We start from the raw sequence: 23,009 nt of genomic DNA, 5'->3' as shown, positions 1-23,009 counted from the left end.
CTTTTTTCCGACCTGTCAATCAATCCAGAAGGCGTGTCAGCAAATGACCAATCGGTGACCTCAATTTGTCCCAAAAGTAAACGCCCCTTGCCTGCGGAGCTGACAGCAGCTCAGGGTGGACGCTCGAGTATGAAGACTGAACCCTCTGTGGACAGTTGTGGTTCCTGGAGTTTCCAAAAACAGAATGGGAGGCAGAGCTTTCAGTTATCAAGCTCCTCTCTTGTGGAACCAACTTCCAGTTTCTGTCCATGAGGCTGACACATTATCCAGTTTTAAGACTAGGCTTAAGACTTTCCTTTTTGATAAATCCTATGGTTAGGGTCGGTTTGGGTTTCCTGAGCAATCCCTTAGTTATGCTGCTATAGGCTTAGACTGCTGGAGGACAAACTGACCACATTTCTTCTCTCTGCTACTGTCTTTACTTGCTCTGCTCAACCTGTTTTGTATTTGTAATTATTTTTTCTATCCTTAACATGTGTTTTATTTTTTGTCTTTCAGGTACACCTGGACCTATATCTGGACATGGACCTATACCTGGACCTGCCATTCTGTGTTCCTCTGTCTCTCCTTCCTGTTCCTCTCAAACCAGCCGGTCAAAGCAGATGGCCGCTTGTCCTGAGCCTGGTTTTGCTGGAGGTTTCTTCCTTTTAAAAGGGAGTTTTTTCTTTCCACTGTTGCCACTGTGCTTGTTCAGAACGGGAGATGTGAAGAAGTGAAGATTCAACAAGTCTGCTGGCTTCCTTAGATAGAGAACTTTACTAATTTGATTTTCTTTAATTTTTTTATGTCAAATCATGTCCTGATAGACAAGATGTAGAGATAGAATTGATAGAATAGAATAGATAGAATTCTAGAATTGCGCCGCTCAAGGTGGCTGCATGTTGGAGCAGCTCTGTTACTTTCATTCTGAGATTTTGCATTTGGAAACATTAATTCCTCTTTTTCTGGATGTAAATCACATTTTTTGGATGATTGTTTCCTCTGGTGTCAGATGCTGTGCAGCTGGAAGGATTTTTACTGAAACTTTTTTAGTTTTGGACATTTGTTATGATGCATAACCATGGCAACAAGGCAGTTTTCTACAACTAACAGCTGATTAACATCTCAAAAGCTCAAATAATATCTCAACTACAGCCCCAAATCTCAAATGAGTTGAAAGGATGTTCTGTGGACGCATTCTCATCTACCTGCCAGTTGTGCTCGAGTGCCTGACCACTGAGATCCTGGAACTAGCAGGAAACATGGCTCATGACAGTAGAAGGACAGGATCGTCCCTCAGTACCTACAGTTGGCTGTCCGCAGCGATGAGGAGCTCGGCACACTGCTGGGAGGAGTGGCCATCGCTCTGGGAGGAGTTCTGCCCAGCATTCGGACGGTCCTACAGCCCGGGGGAACCGAGAGGCCAGCTGAGTCTGGGTGGACGGATCAGACGGCATCTGCAGCCAGTTTCTTAGGATCCACTGTGGGATGGACCTTTACAAGAGATCCTTCCTGTCTACAGCATCAGTATCTATAACATCTCTTAATGAAATGATAACGAGTTACAGCAACAAATAATTTCCCTCTGGGATTAATAAAGTATTTTTGAATTGAATTGAATATTTTTTGTAATACTACTATCTGTCCTAATGGTTCTTCCCTTTTTCTCCCAGCAGCTGTTAGACTCTACAACCATCACTGCTCCCAATAAACTCAATAAGTATTAAATACATGCTGACCTCTGCTAAAACACACACTCTACCTATAATACTGTATTATTATTAATACTTTAATAATATAAAGTATTAATTTAAAACTGTAAAACTGTATTAATAATTATTTCTCTGAATGCATGCCTTTAATTACTCAGCAAAAGTTTACATTTAATTAAAAAAAATTATGACTGAAAGAAGTTATAGCAAGTTGGTAAAGCGTTCTTACTTCTGTAGACGGATGAGATACGTCTTATTGTCGATGTCATACACGTTGTTTACTCTCATGCCAATGTAGCTGTAAAAGAAAAAGGTTTAAAAAGTGAACGGCCAGCTTGCATGTGTGGATAAAAACATTACAATGGAAGAAACAGGCTAAGCTAGCTTAGCTGTGGCTAGCACCCATCACCTACTTCGCATTAATTTCGGCAATAACTGCCCTGATATCCACAGTAGTGAACCGGGTTTTCATCGTGCTATATATCCAGACTGCTCGGGTTATAATTAGGAATGAAAATGTTGACTCAAATTTAAAAATTCACATCTCCAGGACAACGAAAAAGAACAACATGCACTCGTTAAAACTTCGGAGTATGCGCAGACGCAATAGACTATTTTGACGGAAGCCGAAGTCGGCCAGAAATTATCAGGTCCACGCCTTGTACACTGAACAGCAGCAGTTGATGCTCTTGTGTCTGGTATTGTCATTTTATGAGAGTGTAGTGAATTTGCTGCTCTGCTACAGAAGGATTTACCTCTGTAAAACTACTTAATAAGCTCATGGTAGGCTTTGTAACAATTTATGTGCAGCAATGCTGCACTACTCAAACTGGCTTATAGACCTTAAGAACAGAGCAAGCTTACGAAATGCGTGCAAAACGAGCCCGAGCACAGACGGGAACAACAGGGGGAACGCAGCGGAGGTGCAGAACAACCCGCAGCCGAATGAAAAAAACTCCTACCTCTGGAAAAATGGTAAGAAAGGAACGAGAGTCAGTTATGTCTAATATCTGGGCCTGCTGTGAATAAAACACCTTGACTGGCAGCTGTCGGGGCTTATTTCGTGTTTTTAATTCTAATAAAATAAATAAAAACGGTTTGTGGGCTGGTGTGACGGGAGCTCGTGCAGTGTGTTTCCAGTTCCCTCCTCAGGTCAGAGGAGGGCGAAGGCGCGTGCTCCGTTACCAAGGCGACGGTCAGCCACCGGGCTCAGCGAGGCTAGGCTAATGCAGACGAAGCGACTTTGGTGTCCTTTTATCACCTCGATGCGTGAAAAACAGTTCGTTTTACGGCTTAAAATTAGCATGTACTGTACAGACACGCATGTTAGAGATATTCGACGGAAATGGGGCGGGAAAGACTCAAAGGAATGCATAGTAAGTAGGAAACAAATGGTCTGACAAGCGGTCAGAATGAGGTTTCCGTCAAAATGTATGTTCGCTAGCAACTATTTAACCTTTATCACATGTCGCTGTAACGTATGAGAAATTAAAATGCACAAAATGCAAACAAATTAAAAAATGACATAAGTTAAATTATGTTTAGTTTAAATTTTATTCAATATTTTGGTGACACTACGGAAAGTACATTGGCTCAGTTCCAGACTTGGAAATAATTTGCTTATGCCCAGGAATTAGACAGGTCCAACTCTTTATCAGAATAATAGTTATAAAAATCATTATCGTGAATGTCTACTGTTTGTGAGACAGTTTCTCCAACAGTCATTCCATTGTTCTATTTTTGTGTGTGTGTGTGTCTGTTTAGGTTACAAAATAATCCAGAAAATTGGAGAGGGCACATTTTCAGAGGTGCTGAAAACCCAGAGCCTAAAGGATGGCAAGTTTTATGCATGTAAAACGATGAAGCAGACAATTAACAGGTATGTTCCCTCTGTGTGACCCAGGCCATATCATTTCCTCCTTATTCTGTTGTTTCTTGTTGTGTTTTGACCCTTGAAACCTGAACCAGCAGCTCAACACCCCCTGTTGTCTGAAGGGAGCTATCAGATGGAGACTCACCCTGCTCTTTACATTTGATGAGCAGCAGAGCTTGAAATGAGCTTTTTAACACTTTAAGTTTGTGTACCTTTTAATCATTTAATATTTTCATGAATATGAATGAAACTGTGCCTTTGACATGTAATAATAATGTGGAATAACACATTTAGTACAGTTTATTCAACCTTTTTACACTATTAAACAGAACATACTCATTACTGTTATAAACACCATGAAGCAAATCTGTACAATATTTGTCGCTTATTGCAGTTAATGTCCTTAAGTTAAAAATTTGTAAGCAAAACAGTCACATGTATTTGTTTAACCTATGGAAACATGTCCTAAGAGCCAGTTTTGGTAAGCCAGGGTCAGAGTGCCAAGGTCCCCGCCTTCGGCCCATGGCATCATGCACCCAACTTGTATGGTTCCTCCTGCAGATGGTGGGCCAACAGGAAGACCTGGCCTCCAAATCTGAGGCCATGGTCCTGTCGGAAAAGAGTGAATTGCTCTCTTCAGGTCGAGGGTGAGGTTCTGCCTCAAGTGAAGGAGTTCAAGTATCTTGGGGTTTTGTTCATGAGTGAGGGAAGAATGGAGCGTGAGACTGACAGACGGATTGGTGCAGCATCTGCAGTATTGTGGATTTTGTGCTGGTCCATTGTGGTGAAGAGGGAGCTGAGCTGTAAGACGAAGCTCTTGGTTCACTGGTCAGTCTACGTTCCTATCGTCACCTATGGTCATGAGCTCTGGGTGGTGACCGAAAGAATGAGATCGTGGATACAGATGGTTGTAGATGAACATATGCTGTGTATATATTCATAAATTAAACGGATTCTTTCATTTTTCTGGACTGGATAATATCGTGCATTGAATAATTAAAAACGTAACGTGAGACGTTAATTATCTTTGACCCATCAAAATGAACGTGGTCATTTATTTTCAGAATCAAAATTTTAACATCATACATTTACATTAATTGGCAAATTGGAAAATAACAACATAATTAATCAGCTTTACAACCAGGAAAACCATACGGCCATGATTTTCCGTTGCTTCACCACAGACATTTCTGAAAAATATCTGGATTAATATGCTAGCAGATAGAAAAGTTTAAAGATTGAAGTTTAGAGGGAGGGAGATAGTGTGTGTGTGTGTGTGAGTGAAAAGTGTTGAACAGAACGGCACCCTCCATTCGACCCAGCTTTCCTCGGTACGCTCGGTAGTGAACTCGACTCATTACCTCTCTGACGATGAATCAGTGGAAGCGGAGCTCCAGTTAAGCTACCGGTCCAGCGTCTCCGTAGGATGGCAGAGAACCGTCCGGAGTGGTGGCGGAACTTCATCAACAACAGTTCACCTCACGAGTAGACTTCACATGAGTGGAGTCCTTCAGAAGTTCCACTCAGAGGTGGAAGATGTCATAATCCCCATAAGACTCGGAAGAGCTCTGGATCATGCTGGACTTCTGTTCTCCCAAACGACTGCAGCTGCAAACTCTCCACCCGACTCCAACTGGGTTGAACTAGGAAGTACCGACATTTAAAGAGCTCTATTTCCGGTTCATTTGGGAGTTTCTGATTGGTCGATGGACCAAAACAGAGGTGTGTTTTGTGATGTAAGAGGTTATTGAAAGTCAAGGAAAAAGATTAAGATTGTTTAAGAACAGACAGAAGATATTATGAAGAACTCAGACTTCGTGGAGCCAATTCTCTAGTATCTTGCTGTAAAAGTTAAACATGACATTTCTTTTTCAGTAAACTTGCAGTTGACCGAAACTTGAACTTTGACCAACTTACACAACTTGCTCATTTCAGACAGACGATCAAGAAATTGAATCATTACTCTGTAACATATTCCAACTTGATTTCCACTTTGAATGAGGATTAAAAATCGTTATTACTGTTTCACAGTTGATTTAAAAATGAGTAGTTCACTTCAACATTTGGAAATGGTTTGAACTAACACAATTTGATTATCAAACATTTGTAAAATAGTAATGATAATTGAAAGTAGTATTCTTTCACTTGATCAATTCAAGAAAGAAAGTCTCAGGATGGGTCAACCTGTATTTCTGGATTCAAATCAATGAAATGACAGTTTCTGTCCCATAAGGTCCTTAAGGTCAGGATTTGACCTCAGGCTTAGTTCACTACATGGTTGACATGAGTTTCCTCTGCAGGGTAGCTGGACTCTCCCTTAGAGATAGGGTGAGAAGTTCAATTATCAGGAGAGACTTGGAGTAGAACCACTGCTCCTCCACATGGAGGAGCCAGTTGACTGGATCTCCCTGCTCAAGCTGCTGCCCCCGAGACCTGACTTTGGATCAAGCAGAAGATAATAATAATAATAATGTCATCACAATGTCAGCACTGTATGTTTCCATACAATGGCGAAATTAGTCTCTGCATTTAACCCATCCACCACCAGGTGGTGCAGTGGGCAGCTATTGAAAGTGCCGGGGGACATTTTGGGGATGAGACGTGCTGCCCAGAGACGCCACGTGATGTGCAGTGACTGTGGATCGAGCCTGGGACTTTCGGGTCCCAAGCCGGCTGCCCTGCCTCTACACCATGTCGGCCCCATGGATAGATGGAAACAACTAGTGATTGAAAATATGTTAAATGTTAAACCCACCAGCCATATTTGTTACCTACACAGCGTGTGGCCACTCCTGATGTAGGTAAATGATGAGACTCAAGCCTTCTGGGGGGCAGAGATGGGGTAGAGGTAGGGCAGCTGACTTGGGAAAGCCCCAGGTTCGATCCCCAGCCATTCCCATGTCGTGGTGTCCCTGAGCAAGACACCTAATCCCCAATTGCTCCCTGGGCGTTTACATAGCTGCCCACTGCTCCACCTGGGTGTATGGGTTAAATGCAGAGAACCATTTTCACCATTGTATGTGAACATACAATGATGACAACACATAACACTTCACTTACTTCACATGGTTCAGCTTTGGACCTGAATTTAAGAATTGATCAATAAACTGTATCTGGAAGACTACTGGAGTAAACTCTTTCAAACTGCACCACTTAGTTCAGGATGATCTTTCAGTTTATAGTCTGCAATGAGTACCTTTAAGTCAGCAAATGTAATTTAGCACAAACACCATTTCCTCCCCAAAGTCTGGAACAGGCAAACAACCTGCGAGAAGTCCAGGCCATGAAGAGACTGAGTCCTCATGCAAACATCATCCAACTGCATGAACTGATTTTGTGAGTATTGGGGATTTATTATATCATCTGTCGTGTTGTGATATGTCTCAATAATCTATCACATTGTTTCAGTGACAAAGAAACAGGGACAGTGTCTTTAATATGTGAACTGATGGAGATGAACATCTATGAGTTCATACAAGGTAAAACAAGTTGCATGTAAAACTGGAACTTAAAAATGTGAGTTTGCAATGTTTTCTAGAATGAATGGTCATTTGTTGCAGGACGAAAAGCACCACTGCCTGAAAATACAGTTAAAAACTACATGTACCAACTGTGCAAGTCACTTGAACATATACACAGGTAAAACGGATGATACAGAAGTGCTTATGACATATTCAGTCAATGCATGTTTTAGTTATGCTAATATTTCTTGTTTTCCAACAGTTGTGGAATCTTTCACCGAGATGTAAAGCCTGAAAACATTCTCATAAAAGTGAGACATGTCATTAGTCTGATCTGTCACAGCAAGGCTTGATTTCCAGCATTAAACTTTTTTGTATGAATTGCAGCAAAACGTTTTGAAGCTCGCAGACTTTGGCTCGTGTCGAAGCGTGTACTCCAAGCCTCCACACACCGAGTACATTTCCACACGCTGGTACCGAGCCCCGGAGTGCCTCCTTACTGATGGATATTACAGCCTGAAGATGGACATCTGGAGCGCCGGTTGCGTCTTCTTTGAGATCATGAGGTGTTTTCCAAGAAGTTTTACCTGTTCAACTTTCACTTCTGTTAAAAGTCGATACTGTGGAGTTTAAACGTTGAGATTTGTTTACCTGTATTTGCATTCAGTTCTGTGTAATTTGACTGTTCATGTGCATTCACATTCATAAACAAATGTATGGCAACACCTATGTAAATAGCTTTGTTGTAGCAGTCATATTACTGTACTCCTGCACGTTCCAGCTTGAATCCTCTCTTCCCTGGAGCCAATGAGTTGGACCAGGTTGCCAAGATCCACAATGTGTTGGGGACACCCGATCAAAGCACACTGCAGAAACTGAAACAGTAAGGACTTTTCTCCAGACCCTTCATTTTGCCTCACAAGCTGCATCTATAAATTGTAGTGTCTTGATATCGGACAGATCTAGAGCGATGCATTTCAACTTTCCCCCGAAGAAAGGCACCGGCATCTCCAGATTACTGCCTAACTGCCCGGCTCCAGCTCTGTCTCTGCTTTATCAGATGCTCGCATACGACTCAGATGAGCGCATCACTGCAGAAACAGCGCTGAGGCACACATACTTCAGAGAAATCAGGTTAGGTGCTTAACTACAGTAAATGTTTTAAGTGACCCACAAGCCATAGCTTAAATAGTAAAAAGAAACATTGTCATTTTCAAGAGAAATATAGATGTGTTAAACTTCTTATTTTATCAGAATGGCTGAAAAGAAAACCGAGACACGTTACCGACTTTCTGAGACTTTGGATGGAATAGGAAGTACTGTGATCCAGAACTCCTTGGAGCAAATCTGCCGACCAGCCCGACTTGGGAAACAACTGAGGGGTAGACACACGAGGCAGACACCTTTAATGAGTGTAAGTCTAAACTCTCACTGGTCAGTCAGATGAAGTCAAATGCTAACCAGCTGCTTTATGTGTCTAGCTCAACACGAAACATGTAGCAGACCCCCTCAACAGACACTGGAATGCCCCGCGTTGTCCGGTGGAGCTGCCAAAGCTCAACATGGCTGTGTCAGGACCACACATCTCATTTCCAGTTTCTAACCTGCCTGCTGTTGCACTCATGCACAGAGGAACGCTGCCAGCCATCACACCAAAAAAGTGCCACACACAGTTGGCCAAGGTAATTGCCATTTCTTCTGAAACCAACACAGAAATGTAGTAGATCACAGCAGAACGGTTTGTTTTTGGGTATCCTAAAAGATTCAGTGCCTTACTAACATTTTTCAATAGATCTGACATTCAGGCTGCATTTCTTCTCTTCACAGCCACGAGATGAGTCACACCGCTCGGCTTTCAAAACCTACTACATGCCACCTCTGGATCGAAAACATGGAGGCAACTGAGAGCCAAAACACTGAAGTATCAGATCAAATCATTTCTGAGGAAACTGGACAGGCCTGAGAAACAGAAAGGACATTGTTTGGACCAGCATGATGTAAAATTGGTAAAACGTCACAAATATCCTTGTGGGGACAAAAATAATAAAAATGCATTGAAGACAATAAAACCTGTTCTAACTGCAACACCAAACGTTTAACCTGAATGTAACAACATTTAATGGAACATCTGCACAGAAGATATGTCATAGTGCTGAATTTTGTTTGACTTAGTTGGTTGTGTTACATATTGGCAGTTCTTTAAAGAGACTTTAAAATGAATATGTACACAAGCTGAACAATAAGTGAAAGATTTTCACCACTGACAATGAACATTTTTTACTTTTAAAGTCATTCGACACCTCGGAGAAGTCGTCAAACTGCTTGGACTTGTTCAGGTCTTCTCAAAGCACTGATAAGAAGGTGAATGTAAATTCCTACAACAGTAAAAATCAAACCCACGTCTGTGTTCGTTTGAAGAACAAAGTGAACGCGATTGGCCTGCATGTAAATATAGTGAGACGTGATGCTTTGAGTTTGGAAGGTCCGGTAACTGGAAAATAAATCTTTAAATAAATCATTGAGACAAAGAAGAATTTTAAACGTGTCTTCAGATTATTGAAAAGAACAAATTATAGACAAATATTCCAGAAGAAACAACATACAGGTGCTGGTCATACAATTAGAATATCAAGTAAACGTTTATTTATTTCAGTAATTCCATTCAAAAAGTGAAACTTGTATATTATATTAATTCATTATACAAAGACTGATATATTTCAAATGTTTATTTCTTTTAATGTTGATGATTATAACTGACAACTAATGAAAACTCCAAATTCAGTATGTCAGAAAATTAGAATATTACAATATTACTTATGACCATTTTTTAAAGGATTTTTATAAATGGTGTCCAACTGAAAAGTATGAGCATGTACAGCACTTAATACTTAGTTGGGGCTCCTTTTGTCTGGATTACTGCAGCAATGCATTGTGGCATGGAGTCGATCAGTCTGTGTCACTGCTCAGGTGTTATGAGAGCCCAGGTTGCTCCGATAGTGGCCTTCAGCTCTTCTGAATTGTTGGGTCTGGTGTATCACATCTTCCTCTTCACAATAATCCATAGATTTTCTATGGGTTAAAGTCAGGCCAGTTTCCTGGCCAAATAAGAACAGGGATACCATGGTCCTTGAACCAGGTACTGGTAGCTTTGTCACTGTGTGTAGGTGTCAAGTCCTGTGGGAAAATTATATCTGCATCTCCATAAAGTTGGTCAGCAGCAGGAAGCAGGAAGTCTCTAAAACTTCCTGGTATACTGCTGTGTTGACCTTGAACCTCAGAAAACACAGTGAACCAACACCAGCAGATGACATGACACCCCAAACCATCACTGACTGTGAAAACTTGACACTGGACTTGTAGCAACGTAGATTCTGTGCCTCTCATCTCTTCCTCCAGACTCTGGGACATTGATTTCCAAAGGAAATGTAAAATTTACTTTAATCAGAGCAGCAGTCCCAGGCGAGACGCTTCTGATGCTGTCTCTTGTTCAAGAGTGGCTCGACACAAGTAATGTGACAGCTGAACCCGTCTTGCATATGTCTGAGCGTGGTGGTTCTTGAAGCACTGACTCCAGCTGCAGTCCACTCTTTGTGAATCTCCCCCACATTTTGGAATGGGTTTTGTTTCACAATCCTCTCCAGGGTGCGGTTATTGCTTGTACACTTTTTTCTACCACATCTTTTCCTTCGCCTCTCTATTAATGCGCTTGGACACAGAGCTCTGTGAACAGCCAGTCTCTTTAGCAATGACCTTTTGTGTCTTGCCCTCCTTGTGCAAGGTGTCAATGGTCGTATTTTGGACAACTGTCAAGTCAGCAGACCATTTAAAGGCCTCTGCAGGTGTTCTGAGTTAATTATCTGATTAGAGTGTGGCACCAGGTGTCTTCAGTACTGAACCATCCATCCATCCATTTTCTTTACCCGCTTATTCCATTTTTGGGTCACGGGGGTCGCTGGTGCCCATGTCCAGCAATCACTGTGCGAGGGGCGGGGTACACCCTGGACGGGTCGCAAGTCCATCACAGGGCCACATAGAGACAAACGAGACAAACAACCATTCACTCTCTCACTCACACCTAGGGACAATTTAGAGTTACCAATCAGCCTAACATGCATGTTTTTGGACTGTGGGAGGAAACCGGAGTACCCGGAGAAAACCCACGCATGCACGGAGAGAACATGCAAACTCCACCCAGAAAGGCCCCTGGACCGGGGTTTGAACCAGGGACCTGCTTGCTGAGAGGCAGCAGCTCTACCAGTTGCGCCACCGTGCTGCCTCAGTACTGAACCTTTTCACAATATTCTAATTTTCTGAGATACTGAATTTGGGGTTTTCATTAGTTGTTAGTTATAATCATAAACATTAAAAGAAACAAACATTTGAAATATATCAGTCTGTGTGTAATGAATGAATATAATATACAAGTTTCACTTATTGAATGGGATTACTGAAATAAATGAACTTTTTCATGATATTCTAATTTTATGACCAGCACCTGTACAGTTCAGCCCTAAAGGAAAAAAACGTCCACTAGGAAGCTGTTTCCCAACAGCAACAACAAAAAGAGACTAAGCAATAAATTAAACTAACCAGCACTCCGGATACATCAAGACAGCATCATGGGTGACACGGACTGTGACTTGGTGAGTTAATAAACATGAAAAAGTCCGAGGACATCGCTGAATTCTCACAAAAAACTATTGCTGTCCTTGTCTCCTCCTAACTGAACAAATGTCTCGCGGTAAAGTGATTTCATAATCAGTCTTCCTGTACAGAAGTCCACCATGAAAAACTAATGAGACTGTTCTCATGAGTCTGCAATAGAGAAGTGATTTAAATAGGTTTTACCAAACTTCACCTGTGCAGTTTGAAATCAGGAGAATGTTAATTTACTCAGCGGGAACAAAGTTTCCCATTGACATCTTTCATGTTTATGTCCACAATAATGTTCGTAAAAGGTCAAATATTTTGTGACTGAGGCGTGAACAGAGCAGGATTACAATGAGACTTGAAATTATTTTGCGTTTCCCAGTTTCACTTTCATTCATCAAACATTCATTAACATGTGCAGGTGCAGAAAAAATACAGAAAACAATGTATTCAAGATTATTTTAATATTATTAATATGTATACTTTAGGCTTTAGAAATATAACTATCAATGACAAAACTTCCACTGCAGTAATGGTAGTTTGCGTAGGCCCCCATCAAATCAATTAATTACAATATACACATTATGATACAGAGCAGATTTCAATCTGAAATAATATTAAAATAAATGCTCAATAGATAATGGGTTTATTTTTTTTATCTTTTTTCCCCATCTACTGTGTTAGACATTTATGAGTTTTTATCACACCCAAAAATGTAAAGCAATTATTTTTCTAATAATCTAAATTTAAGTGCAAACCATTTTTTTATTCTTTAAAAAGTCTATAACTGCAGCATCCTGCTTTATAGAGTCAGACTTCAAGACTGAGGATGTTAAAGCCAAGTGCAACAAGGCAATCCTCAACCGCTTTTGTTCCATTAGAGTAGTTATAAAAAAAAACAATCAGTGCAAAGTCGTCAACCGGGAGATTCTAGACAAGAAAAGAGACGTGGCGGGTGAACGTGGATGGATACCATTTTTTTCAGACACATTTGTTCATGAAAAGGACAGTTTTTCCTAAATTTAGATTTTAGTCAGTGACTCTGAACCTTGACAGGATCAGGTATAAAGGCTTTTAAAATGGGATATATGTAATAAGAAACTATTATTTTAATCTCAAGACACAACTGTGTGGTCTGCATTTAACAAAGCTGAGCTTTAATTCCACAGAGGAGAACAGTCTGATTAGATCTGATGGGAAAAAAACTAAAATATGTTGAAACTCCAGAGAATAGAGCAACAGTCAAAAACATTGCACTAAACTGTCCTGTTGACCTCCAAGTCAAGTGAGTGATAAGCAAAAACAGAAAAGCCATCAACAAAACTGGGAGAGGGAAGGGTAAAAAAATAATGTATATATATATATAAAGAAAAAGAAAAGAAAAACTTGCAATGCTTGCAGGGTGAAGAGCAGCATCAGACTCTGGGTTGCAGGGTTCTTTAGCAGCAGAAATATTGTGGCTATACTACTGTTCCACTGGGAGAGCTGGCTTGGTTTTGAGATGACAGTAAACCCTAGAAAAAGGAAAACAAGGAGATTTGCATTTGGAGAGTCCACATACAGTAGAAAATCAAGCATCAAACAGCTCAGTTGAAGTGGCCCACAACTTTCCAAAAACCAAGTCTCTTCCATCAGATCCAAAGCTTGCACGCAGCTAAGGAGAAGCTCAGCCCTCTTAAAGGCTTTCAGTTTTTCTCCTGACCAAAACATCTTTTATTTATTACAAGTGTCCTAAACATATTTCCAAGAAAGCTTTTTTCTTTCCAACTTCTAGACATCACCATGTGCATTTAATAGCAAACGTGACCGTCTAAAATTCATTTTCAGTGCATTTTACGGTCTTTGTTCTCATTATTCAACATTCTTTGCCGAGTGGTTTATATTTACTTCTCACTGCTTTGAGTCGCTCCATGACAACGATGTAGACCCGTCACTGTCAGGGGTTGAACAACTGCATATTTTCAAGACGAATCGAACAGGATAAAAAGTCGAGTCGGATTTGACTAGTCGATGACATCAAAGGAACTCAAGACGCTTTATCATATTCACAAAAAATAAAAAAAATTTAAATTGCAAATAAATGCAATTTATTATTTACCCCCCAAAAAAAGAACAAAAAAAACATTGGGCATATATTTATGCTCCTACCATTAATCATACTGCAAATAAGTCACAGGAAAACCAAAACTATTACGAAGCTGCAAAAGTGAAAGAAACGTGCAGCATGTAAAAAAACAAGGCTAAGAACAGCAGGGCGGGTGGTGCCACCACCACCACCACCCACCCTGTTCTTTTTATTTAATCCACCACTGTGGACTGGGTGGAATGGAACTGAGGGCAGCGGGTCGGGTGGTGGTGGCGCACCTTATTATTATATTATAGTTATTAATGGTCGTCAGCCACGCGTGTCCGCGGATGCAGCAGCTGGTAAGCTTCAGGTGGGTCGCTGGCAGCATCCAACTGGACTTATGTGTACGTCCTTTGGCCGGCCCGTCAGCAGATCCAAACTGGATCGTCAGACGCACGCGTCCGCTGATGCAATCAAAAGCCCGACACCAACCCACCTGCCCATCCAGCACATTATTTTGTCTCGGGCCGAGTGCAGCTGTGTTAGAAACGACAGCTCTACCTCCTCGCTGTTTTTAGTTTTATTTTATTTAATCCACGTGGATTGGCTGGAATAGGGTTGGGCACAGCAGGGTGGGCGGTGGCGACTAGTCGACGTGAAATATAAAAACTTGCGATGTCTTGGAATCGACTAGTCAACTAGTCTATTCAACCCCTAGTCATTGTTAGTCTCTGCCTAAATTAAAGTCAATAACTTGGACTTTGTTTATTCCACATTATGACTTTCTTGAGCCTTATCGTAACAAAATAATCAAAGACAGGGGACAGAGGTTTACACACAAAGCTTTCAGCATGCGAGGAGCTGCAGGGACGCTTCAGGCAAATATGGTGTCATTTGCATAAAAGCTGAGATGAGGATAGGGTTTGGGTTCAACAGCATTTATTAAATCTAATTATTTGACTTCCTTATAAAATTGAGCTTGAAGAATTTCAAGTAGCTTAAGCAATAACCTCAGTTTAGAACTGCCATCCGTTGTCGAGCAAGAGAGAAAAAAACAAAAAAATACAGCTGTTAGTGGCAGGACGTAATTAATTCAATATTAGCATTCATTTTATGTGCTGCTCAAAAACTTTTTACTCTAACCAGAAATGTAGGATCTAAGATTTGGATGTCTGATTATTCTCACGCACAGAGACAACAGTAACATCTGCCGTTACTTTCATAAAGAATCTGTTAGTGGTCGCTAAAAACACTTTTTTGCCATCTAGTAGTTTTTCACACAGTAGAGACTTGAAATGTCCTCATCAAACAACAGAAAATGTTTCTATGCAGCCGTTACAAAATTAACATTTCTACCTTAAACATCAGTGGTGAACTTAAACAAGCTTGCAGATGAACGGTGGATTAAAAGAAGATGCAACGGTCGAACATTTTCCCATCCAACAATCAAACCCATCCTAAATATGTGGATAATTGGTTAGCTGCGCACTAATGAATGAATATGAATCAGTGAACAGTTTTTAATAAAGATTAAGGTTTCCTTTCACCTCACAAATCTTTACATATATTCCCCATAGGATAACCAAAAACAACATTTCATAGTAGAGAAAATAATTTAAACATAGGCATTATAGATATTTACTCTGTTTAATGTGAATCTGCTTTTAAAAGTTTAATGTTGCTTGCCTGCCTGCAAAAAGACAATTTATCTAGAAAAAGCTAAAAATGCTAATTTAAAAAAGTCACAAGTTTAGTCATAACTTTATCACTTCAACCTTTGTCACATTTCCTGTTAAAAAGAACTTACCACTTTGCCTGGCCTCGCCCATGTGCAAATAAATCCTTCCTGACAAGCAGTCACTAAACAGTCTTCTAAAAATATGAGTACAGTTAGTCTCTCGTGTGCTATTTTTTTACAGATGAGGGGCTCCAGAAGAGGCACGTCCTCCATGCGCGGGCAAAGCAACGTGCCCAGAGTCTTAGCAGGGTCCGTTTTGGTTTTCGTCAGCAGGTTGAGCTTGTCGCTGCTCTTGCTGCTGATGTGACCCATGCTGTGGTTGCGCTTGTGGTCCTTTTCGTAGTGGCGCTCCTTCCGATCATGGAGTGAGAGCGTGGCAAATTTACTCACGCCAGTAGCAATAGCACTGTCCATAATACCACTGCTGATTCCACCGCCCCCGCTGCTGGCCTTGTTGGTACTGTTTGCTGTTGTGGTGCCGGCTGAATGGGGCAGGCTGTTGGAGCGTGGTAATGTAGCAGAGACAGAGTTAATGCCAGGAGTATTGGCACCACTGTCGTTTCCATTAGTAGTGTTACTAGAGGTGTTGGTGATAATTGTAGCAGGAGGGCTAGTAGCATTCATCACATTAGTATGTGTTCGTGTCCTTGAAAGAGGAAGATGGGGGAAAAGGATGTCCTCAGTAAGGTCCCACAGGCACAGTTGAGTGTCCTGGCCCACTGAGCCAAACCGGTATGTTACGCTAACAGGTCGACTATCCGTAGAGTTGCGCTTGGAAAGTCGAGACTGGGTACTGTTGGCCCTGTCTCTTCCAAAGTGGATCATCTGATCCTGGAAGTCCTCATCGCTGCCACTGAACTCCATTGGGTCACTTTCCTCCACGCTGGTTGTGTAATGGTCAAACGCCACCACACTCACCCATGACTTGTGGCCGTGACCTCGAGCGATGACTCTGCAGTCCAAGAAAGACCACACAGTCACTAAATCGTCCTCTCCACCAGCCACTATGTACTTTCCATCAGGGCTCCAGCACACACACAACAAGCCACCAAAATAGCTCTTCATGGTGCCGTGAAGCTCCACAGCATCAAAGTTAAACACCCTTAGGAAGCCATCTTGGCTTACACAGGCAAGGAATTTCCCATCTGGAGAGAAAGCAAACTCATTTAGAGCTCCCTCCCCTACTGTCCACTTCAGGAGAGGGTTCCGCGTGGATTTGCTTTTGCAAGTGTGTACAGAGTAGTTCTCCCCCTGTTTGAGCAGCTGGTAGTGTGGTGCTGTGGTACCACAGGTATGCTCCACATTGTAGAGGTACATATTTCCACTGGCATGCGAGACCAAGAACAAGCTCTCAGAGCCTGGCACCCATTTCACACACGTCACTCTGGACTTGTCTATTAGTCTCTGGCAGAAGAGGATAAAGGTTGAGAGATGGATGAGGAAGGAGAGAAGCAAAAATATATCCATCAGTAAAAGAAAGAGTACTCAACTATAATGTATAATTTTCATCTGACTGCCCTGTAGGGACCTACCTCCTCATTGAAAAGTTTACTTGTCTCCTTCTTGATGGGGTCGATGAGCTGTACCTGTCCTGCTGAGAACCCCACCAGCAGGGACACACTCTCCGCCGTCGCCGTGAGATGGTTGAAGTCATGACACGTGGGCTGCGTCCCTTTGTAAATGCGTTTATCTATGGGCTTGCTTAAGTCAGCAGCCTGGAGAGAAATGATCACAGAAACTTATAAAACAACTAAAATAACCTTGTGCATTTTGCTGCAATAGAATGAACAGTTTATGGTGTTTAACAGTTATTACACACTAAAAGAACGAGACATACAGATGCTTCACGTATTCCTGAGTCAGCTGGTGACAAAAAACAACTCAGCCGCAGTGAACAAGTCGTACGGCATAAGCTGCAGATAAACAATTTAACAAGAGACCCGTTTGTTAATGATTTACAGTCAACACCACTCGCAGCATGGAAAATTCATTTCAGACCAAGATGATGACTCAGAGTTTCTTTGGCACCAATTAGGTTTACCAGCGATTGTTTGGCTCTCACATCAGCTAAGACATTTCATTATTTTAAGACATATTTTGACATTTTGCAAATTAGTTAGGAATAAAACTAAAACTAAATCCCCCAAAATGTAAAATAAATCTAATCATATCTGTAATAGCAGGTGAAACTTCAAATGAACCTTATTACACTATAATCATTTACAGTAGATATAATTTATGAAAATCCCTTTGACAAAGTTTTGATAAGAGACGCATGAATATTTTAAAATGCCACTTAGTTCTGTAGAAACCTTAATTCAACATTTTCAGCCAAACCTAAATTGCAGACTGAGACCAATCTGGCTATTGTGGAAATACAAGTATTGTTTACTACAAACATTTTAACATCATTTGCTCCACTGTTGTCTGTTTTGCAGCATTCTTGCATAACGCTCATTTACCAAAAATTCTGTGCCACGTTCCATTAATTTCAAAGAGTGGATTTGTTTCAGTCATCTGACAGCCAATTTCTCCTGTGCTGAAACGGCACAATGAAGACAGATTCATACTCCTAAATCAAGCTTCTCAGAATAAAAACTATCACACCGAAAACCTTTCTATTTTGTAAAACCAGCAGCTTGTTGACTGTTTGTACCATGACTTGTAAGCCAACAACCATGTTCTGAAATCCAGATACAAGCTATCATGTGATGTTCCCTCAGTCTCCATTGTCAGCTTGAATAAAAACATCTTAATGCATTTCTCTGTACTCTGCCTCACTCGGGGCTTCTGGAGAACCAAATGACTCATTAATGACTGAAAGTCTATGCTGGATATAAAAGTGCAGAGGGCAGCGATAGGGCTCCAACACATATACAACCTCATTACAAATACTAAACATGGTGAGTCAGCCTAATTTAATCAGATGTATTCCAGCCTGATGCAATTCAAGTGAAAGGAGGAGGTTGCAAATCAATCATCTGTCATCTTGCTACTAAACAGAGAGGAATACTTTGGTATGATAGGAACTACAAAACTGTTTTATTTTACTGACTGCCATACATTACAGTGAAACAAACTATGACAGATCAATTTAAAATACTACTAATAAAACAAGATCTGGGCAATAAGCTTATTGACCCAACAGCTGCTCATAACCTGAACGTGCATCTCTGTCATGTCTCCTGTCACAAGTCGACAGGTGCTGACGGATGGCAACTTGCAGCTCAGGTTCATCACAAACAAACATTTTAAACCCTCAACAAGTTCAGACCCAACAAAAATGTCAGCTTTACTCCAATTATATTATTTAAAACATGGAAAATCTGAGCCATCAAGTAGAAATATAAAGGAGTAGCGGTGCAGGGACTGAGTTTAGCCTCTGGCCTCCGAGCTGCAGCTGCTTTCTTCATGTTAGTCAATTGCGCGGCTAGCTAGCGACTAGCCTAGCATCAAGCTAACTAGCTAGCTGCCAGCTAATTTCAAAGTCAAGCACCTGTCAAGAGTTCTGCAACAGCACAAAGACGAGCTCAAACTTGAGCAACAGCTAAAGCAGCAGTAATGGACTTAAGCTAGCTGCATCCTGACCTCCCGCTGGCATTAGTCGAGTTAGCACGCTACCTTTCTGACGCCTTTGTAGATGTAGAAGTAGAGCTCACGGCCCACATTGAAACAGATCCTGTCGCCGTTACCCGACTGGTCGTTGACGTTCACGAAGGAGACCTTAACCGGGTTGGAGCCCTGCGAGTTGAAAGGCACCCTGTTGGGACGGCTGTATTCGGAGTGAGTGAGGAGTTTGTAGACACCTTCCCGAGTAGTGAATTGAGTTTTAATTTCGTTCATCTCCTTCCCTCCTCCTTCCGCCGCCATCTTTGAAATTAACATTCATCCCTTTTCCCCAGGCCGGATCTTACGCACGGAGGGGAGCGGGCAGAGAGACGCTGTTAGCTTGTTAATAAAGTTTTAGAAGAAAAAAAAAAGAGCGAGACGCTGTTTAGCTTGTTAATAAAGTTTTAGAAGGAAAAAAAAGAGAGAGCGAGAGACGCTGTTAGCTGTGTTGTTAATAAAGTTTTAGGGGGGAAAAAAAGTGAGAGCGAGACGCTGTTAGCGAGCATTCCGATTCCGACTCTTCGAGTCCCTCCATCGGTTCACCGAGGAACTGGAGGAACGGTGAGATGAAACGAATCATTTCTGAGACCCTATTTACTATAAATGAACATATAAATTGAATTTTTCAAATAAAACAAGGTTTCAAAATGGATCAAATATGTAAACAACTTACTTAAGCATAACAAGACCTGCTTTATTTGAAAAAGCAGCTGCTATTTTCGCTGTGTAAAATCAAAGACACCTGGTACTGATTACTATTTTACTGAATTACTCAAGTGTTGAACAAATAATGTTTTTCAAAGTGTCCTGATGGCCTGCAGGAGAAGACAGCAAAGTTCACTTCAAGGTATGGACGTGGCTGTGTTCTCCTTTAAAGTTAAAATAATAAGAAATAAAAACGTTTGTGAATATGAAATGTTTTACTCAGCATACAGACTTAAAGTCTGAAAAACAAATTTAGTCAGATTAATTAAAGCTTTTGACATTTAAGTCATTTTCTATTGTGTTTTTCCAATAGTTCTTTTATTCACATTATAAATCTACTCATTAACAAAGTAAATAAATCAAATATAATTAAAAGGCCTACATTTTTATTGACAATATTTCAAGTTTTTTTTAAAACTTAAATATGTGCTTGCTTAAATTAATATGTTTAACTTTTGTTGTATAAAGATCTAAAGATTTACAATGAAACGTGCAAATTAATATTTTGCATCAATGCCTAGTCCAACACAGTACTTTTCAATAAATATGTTTTTTGAAAGCAGTATTCACTTTTCTAAAGAACAAGATGCTACAAATACAGAATAGTCGATAATTTTTATTTTTTTTTAACATAATTTGCACAGAATTCTGATATAAAAGTCAGAATTCTGGCCCTAATCCTCCTTGGTACCTTTGGATGTGTTCTGAAAGTGTTTAAATTCATTCCTGTTCTACATGTTTCCATTTAGATCTCAGTGACAGATATGTGCCCAACACCATAAACCAACTTACTTTTAAGTACATGGTAAGATAATTACAACGTTCTGTTTTCCTAAAGGCTAAAAATCTATAGAACGCTGTCACTTCCTCCAGGGAACAAGAGTGACCTCTGTTTTCTTTTAGTAGATGTGCAAAATGGATTCCAGCACAGATTCAGACTCAGAAATCAGTCCGAGATGGTCTGACACCAGTACTCTGGTACAAACTTCATTTGTATATTGCACAATGGGGTGGGGGGAGGGTTTGATGTCAATCATACACCAAAATACTTGGATATTTTTCTAAAATAGTGGTTTTCATCTTAAATTAAGCCTACTTTTCTTAATAAATCCAGTGTTTAGATATTTTTTTAGAATTGAATTCACCAAATATATTTAAAGGGCTTGTTTTTTCTTAGGGATGTAGAAGCAGTGCAACTTCACACCGAACAGCATCTTCATACAAGTTTGCAGGAAGACACGCCTCTCCTTCTTTGGTAAGCCTCCCTTGATGCTGCAAAAAGCATCTTCCTGTTCTGTGGCTTCATGACTGTGTATGATTGCAGCTTTTGGACCCATATGATGGGAGCTCTGAGGATTCTGACCAGTCAAACGCTGGTGCCAGCATCAGCAGCAGGCAGACAAGGCAGCAGGGAAAAGCCGGTGGGTGTCGACTGTCAGGCCGAAGGAGGCGACCAGTCCTACCTCATGCTTTGATACCTCATGCTTTGACCCTCAGTAAAATGATGAAAACTGGGAAGAGGGATTCTTTAATAGATGAGCACTCTGCAATCAGATATGACAGTGATGTCCAGATGGGATGTGGAGGTGACCCTGAGCTGTGGGACTGTGACAGGGACGTCTCTGGAAACACTGTAACACACCTCCAGACTACGGCTATGGAGCTGCAGCTCAACGACTCAGGCTTCCACATGAGATCTTCCACACCCAAACGTCAAACCTCAGTGGGAAAAGGTTCAGTACAGATGCTGAACAGCTGCTTGGAGCGATCATCATGCAACCTCAGATCTCCGTTCAAGAGAAAGGTGGAACTCCAGGAAGCTGAAGTGGATCTGGGGCCAAGAAAAAGGCACTATGTCGAGAACATGGAGGACGAACATGAACGAAAGGACTGAACAAAAACCTACTGACAGTAAAACTGTAGTTATTTAGAAATGCATTGAATTTGCTCATGTATGTTCAAAATGTTAACTTTTTTCATAAAAGCTGACAAGTTTCTGTTAATGCATTAATAGGAACGTTTAGGTTTGTCCTGATTTTAACCCAGTTCAGAGTTTTAGCTTCGTGTTCTTCATGAAAACCCAGATTTTTGTTAAACTGAGCTGTTCATTTTTTAATACACCGATGTAAATGAACAAATATGAAACCCTGCAGACATTTATAGAAACGTCCATGATATATAAAAAAGAGTTTAATTACAAATGCGCCTCTTAAAGAGGCATCATGTTAGATTTTGCAGTAGTTTCTGTAGTCAAGAGCAAAGCTAAAGTTAGGCTGCAGTTCTTGGACGTGTTCCTGTGATATTCAGGGCAGTACTTGGATTATTGCAGATTACACATCACCTCACTCTGTACTTGAAGACCAGTTTACTAATCTGATGCTGTATCTTACCTGAAGGACTGTGAAAGAAGCACAAATCTTTATACCTCTGACATTCATACTCTCCATGTCTACATCTGACCACAAAAATAAACCATCTGAGGATATTCAAGAAATGTTTCTACAATCAATTTCAGTCCCTATACAAGCGGTGCGAGAGTTTGGTTTGCATGTCAGATCCCTTCAGGGTGGGAGTTGGACTCGGCCAGGGCTGCCCGTTGTCACTGATTCTGTTCATAACTTTTATGGAGAGAATTTATCTGCAGCCAGCGTGTGGAGGATTCTCAGGATTCTCTGCTCTTTGCAGATGACGTGGTCCTGTTGGTGTCATTGTGCCATAATCTCCAGTTCTCACTGGAGCGGTTCGCAGCCGAGTGTGAAGCAGCTGGGATGAGAATCAGCACCTCCAAATCTGAGCTCATGGTCCTCGGTCAGAAAAGGGTGGATTGCTCTCTTCAGGTTGAGAGTGAGGTTCTGCCTCAAGTGAAGGAATTCAAGTAACTCAGGGTTTTGTTCACGAGTGAGGGAAGAATGGAGTGTGAGACTGACAGACTGATTGGTGCAGCATCTGCAGTATTGTGGACTCTGTACCGGTCCATTGTGGTGAAGAAGCAGCTGAGCTGTAAGGCTAGCTCTCTGGTTACAGGTCGATCTACGTTCTTATCCTCACCTATGGTGATGAACTATAGTGACTGAAAGAATGAGCTCATCGATACAGGAGGTTGAAATGAGTTTCCTCTGCAGGGTAGCTGGACTCTCCCTTAGAGAACGTGAGAAGTTATCAGGAGAGACTCGAGTAGAACCGCAGCTCCTCCACATCAAGAGGAGCCAGTTGA

The 23,009-nt window shown here is 41.1% G+C and overlaps 4 protein-coding genes across 5 annotated transcripts in view; 2 read left to right on the top strand and 2 right to left on the bottom strand.

Annotated features, from left to right (window-relative positions):
- Positions 1-2,298, bottom strand: part of LOC119427428 (nuclear export mediator factor NEMF) — a 23,043-nt gene extending 20,745 nt beyond the window's left edge. Inside the window, exons 1-2 of the mRNA XM_037695042.1 lie at positions 2,105-2,298; positions 1,921-1,989 (exon numbers count right to left, since the gene is read on the bottom strand). Of these exons, the coding sequence (XP_037550970.1) occupies positions 1,921-1,989; positions 2,105-2,163 (128 nt within the window). The 5' untranslated portion in view covers positions 2,164-2,298. The remainder of the gene's footprint in view (positions 1-1,920; positions 1,990-2,104) is intronic.
- A 205-nt stretch (positions 2,299-2,503) lies between these two features.
- Positions 2,504-8,945, top strand: LOC119427118 (MAPK/MAK/MRK overlapping kinase-like). Its single transcript, XM_037694696.1, has 12 exons — positions 2,504-2,666; positions 3,456-3,570; positions 6,811-6,900; positions 6,973-7,043; positions 7,125-7,203; positions 7,288-7,336; positions 7,413-7,591; positions 7,807-7,908; positions 7,986-8,159; positions 8,280-8,439; positions 8,507-8,707; positions 8,853-8,945. The coding sequence occupies exons 1-12, from the start codon at positions 2,504-2,506 to the stop codon at positions 8,928-8,930; spliced, it is 1,461 nt and encodes a 486-aa protein (XP_037550624.1). The 3' UTR covers positions 8,931-8,945.
- Positions 8,946-12,345: 3,400 nt separating this feature from the next.
- On the bottom strand, positions 12,346-19,385 carry wdr20a (WD repeat domain 20a). 2 transcript variants are annotated; one of them, XM_037695071.1, is made up of 4 exons: positions 19,103-19,385; positions 17,014-17,196; positions 15,551-16,885; positions 12,346-13,189 (listed from the first exon to the last, which is right to left on the bottom strand). In XM_037695071.1, the coding sequence occupies exons 1-4, from the start codon at positions 19,364-19,366 to the stop codon at positions 13,136-13,138; spliced, it is 1,836 nt and encodes a 611-aa protein (XP_037550999.1). In that variant the 5' UTR covers positions 19,367-19,385; the 3' UTR covers positions 12,346-13,135. The 2 variants fall into 2 exon arrangements, with proteins under 2 accessions (XP_037550999.1, XP_037551000.1); XM_037695072.1 differs by lacking the exon at positions 19,103-19,385 and adding an exon at positions 17,944-18,016.
- A 546-nt stretch (positions 19,386-19,931) lies between these two features.
- On the top strand, positions 19,932-21,755 carry LOC119427373. Its single transcript, XM_037694974.1, has 5 exons — positions 19,932-19,937; positions 20,545-20,600; positions 20,702-20,773; positions 20,973-21,050; positions 21,120-21,755. The coding sequence occupies exons 2-5, from the start codon at positions 20,598-20,600 to the stop codon at positions 21,687-21,689; spliced, it is 723 nt and encodes a 240-aa protein (XP_037550902.1). The 5' UTR covers positions 19,932-19,937; positions 20,545-20,597; the 3' UTR covers positions 21,690-21,755.
- The last annotated feature ends 1,254 nt before the right edge of the window (positions 21,756-23,009 follow it).

Source organism: Nematolebias whitei, chromosome 21 (genome assembly GCF_014905685.2).
Source record: "Nematolebias whitei isolate Nwh7 chromosome 21, NemWhi1, whole genome shotgun sequence".
Taxonomy (NCBI): Eukaryota; Metazoa; Chordata; class Actinopteri; order Cyprinodontiformes; family Rivulidae; genus Nematolebias; species Nematolebias whitei.
This window is presented reverse-complemented; position numbering and strand designations above follow the sequence as displayed.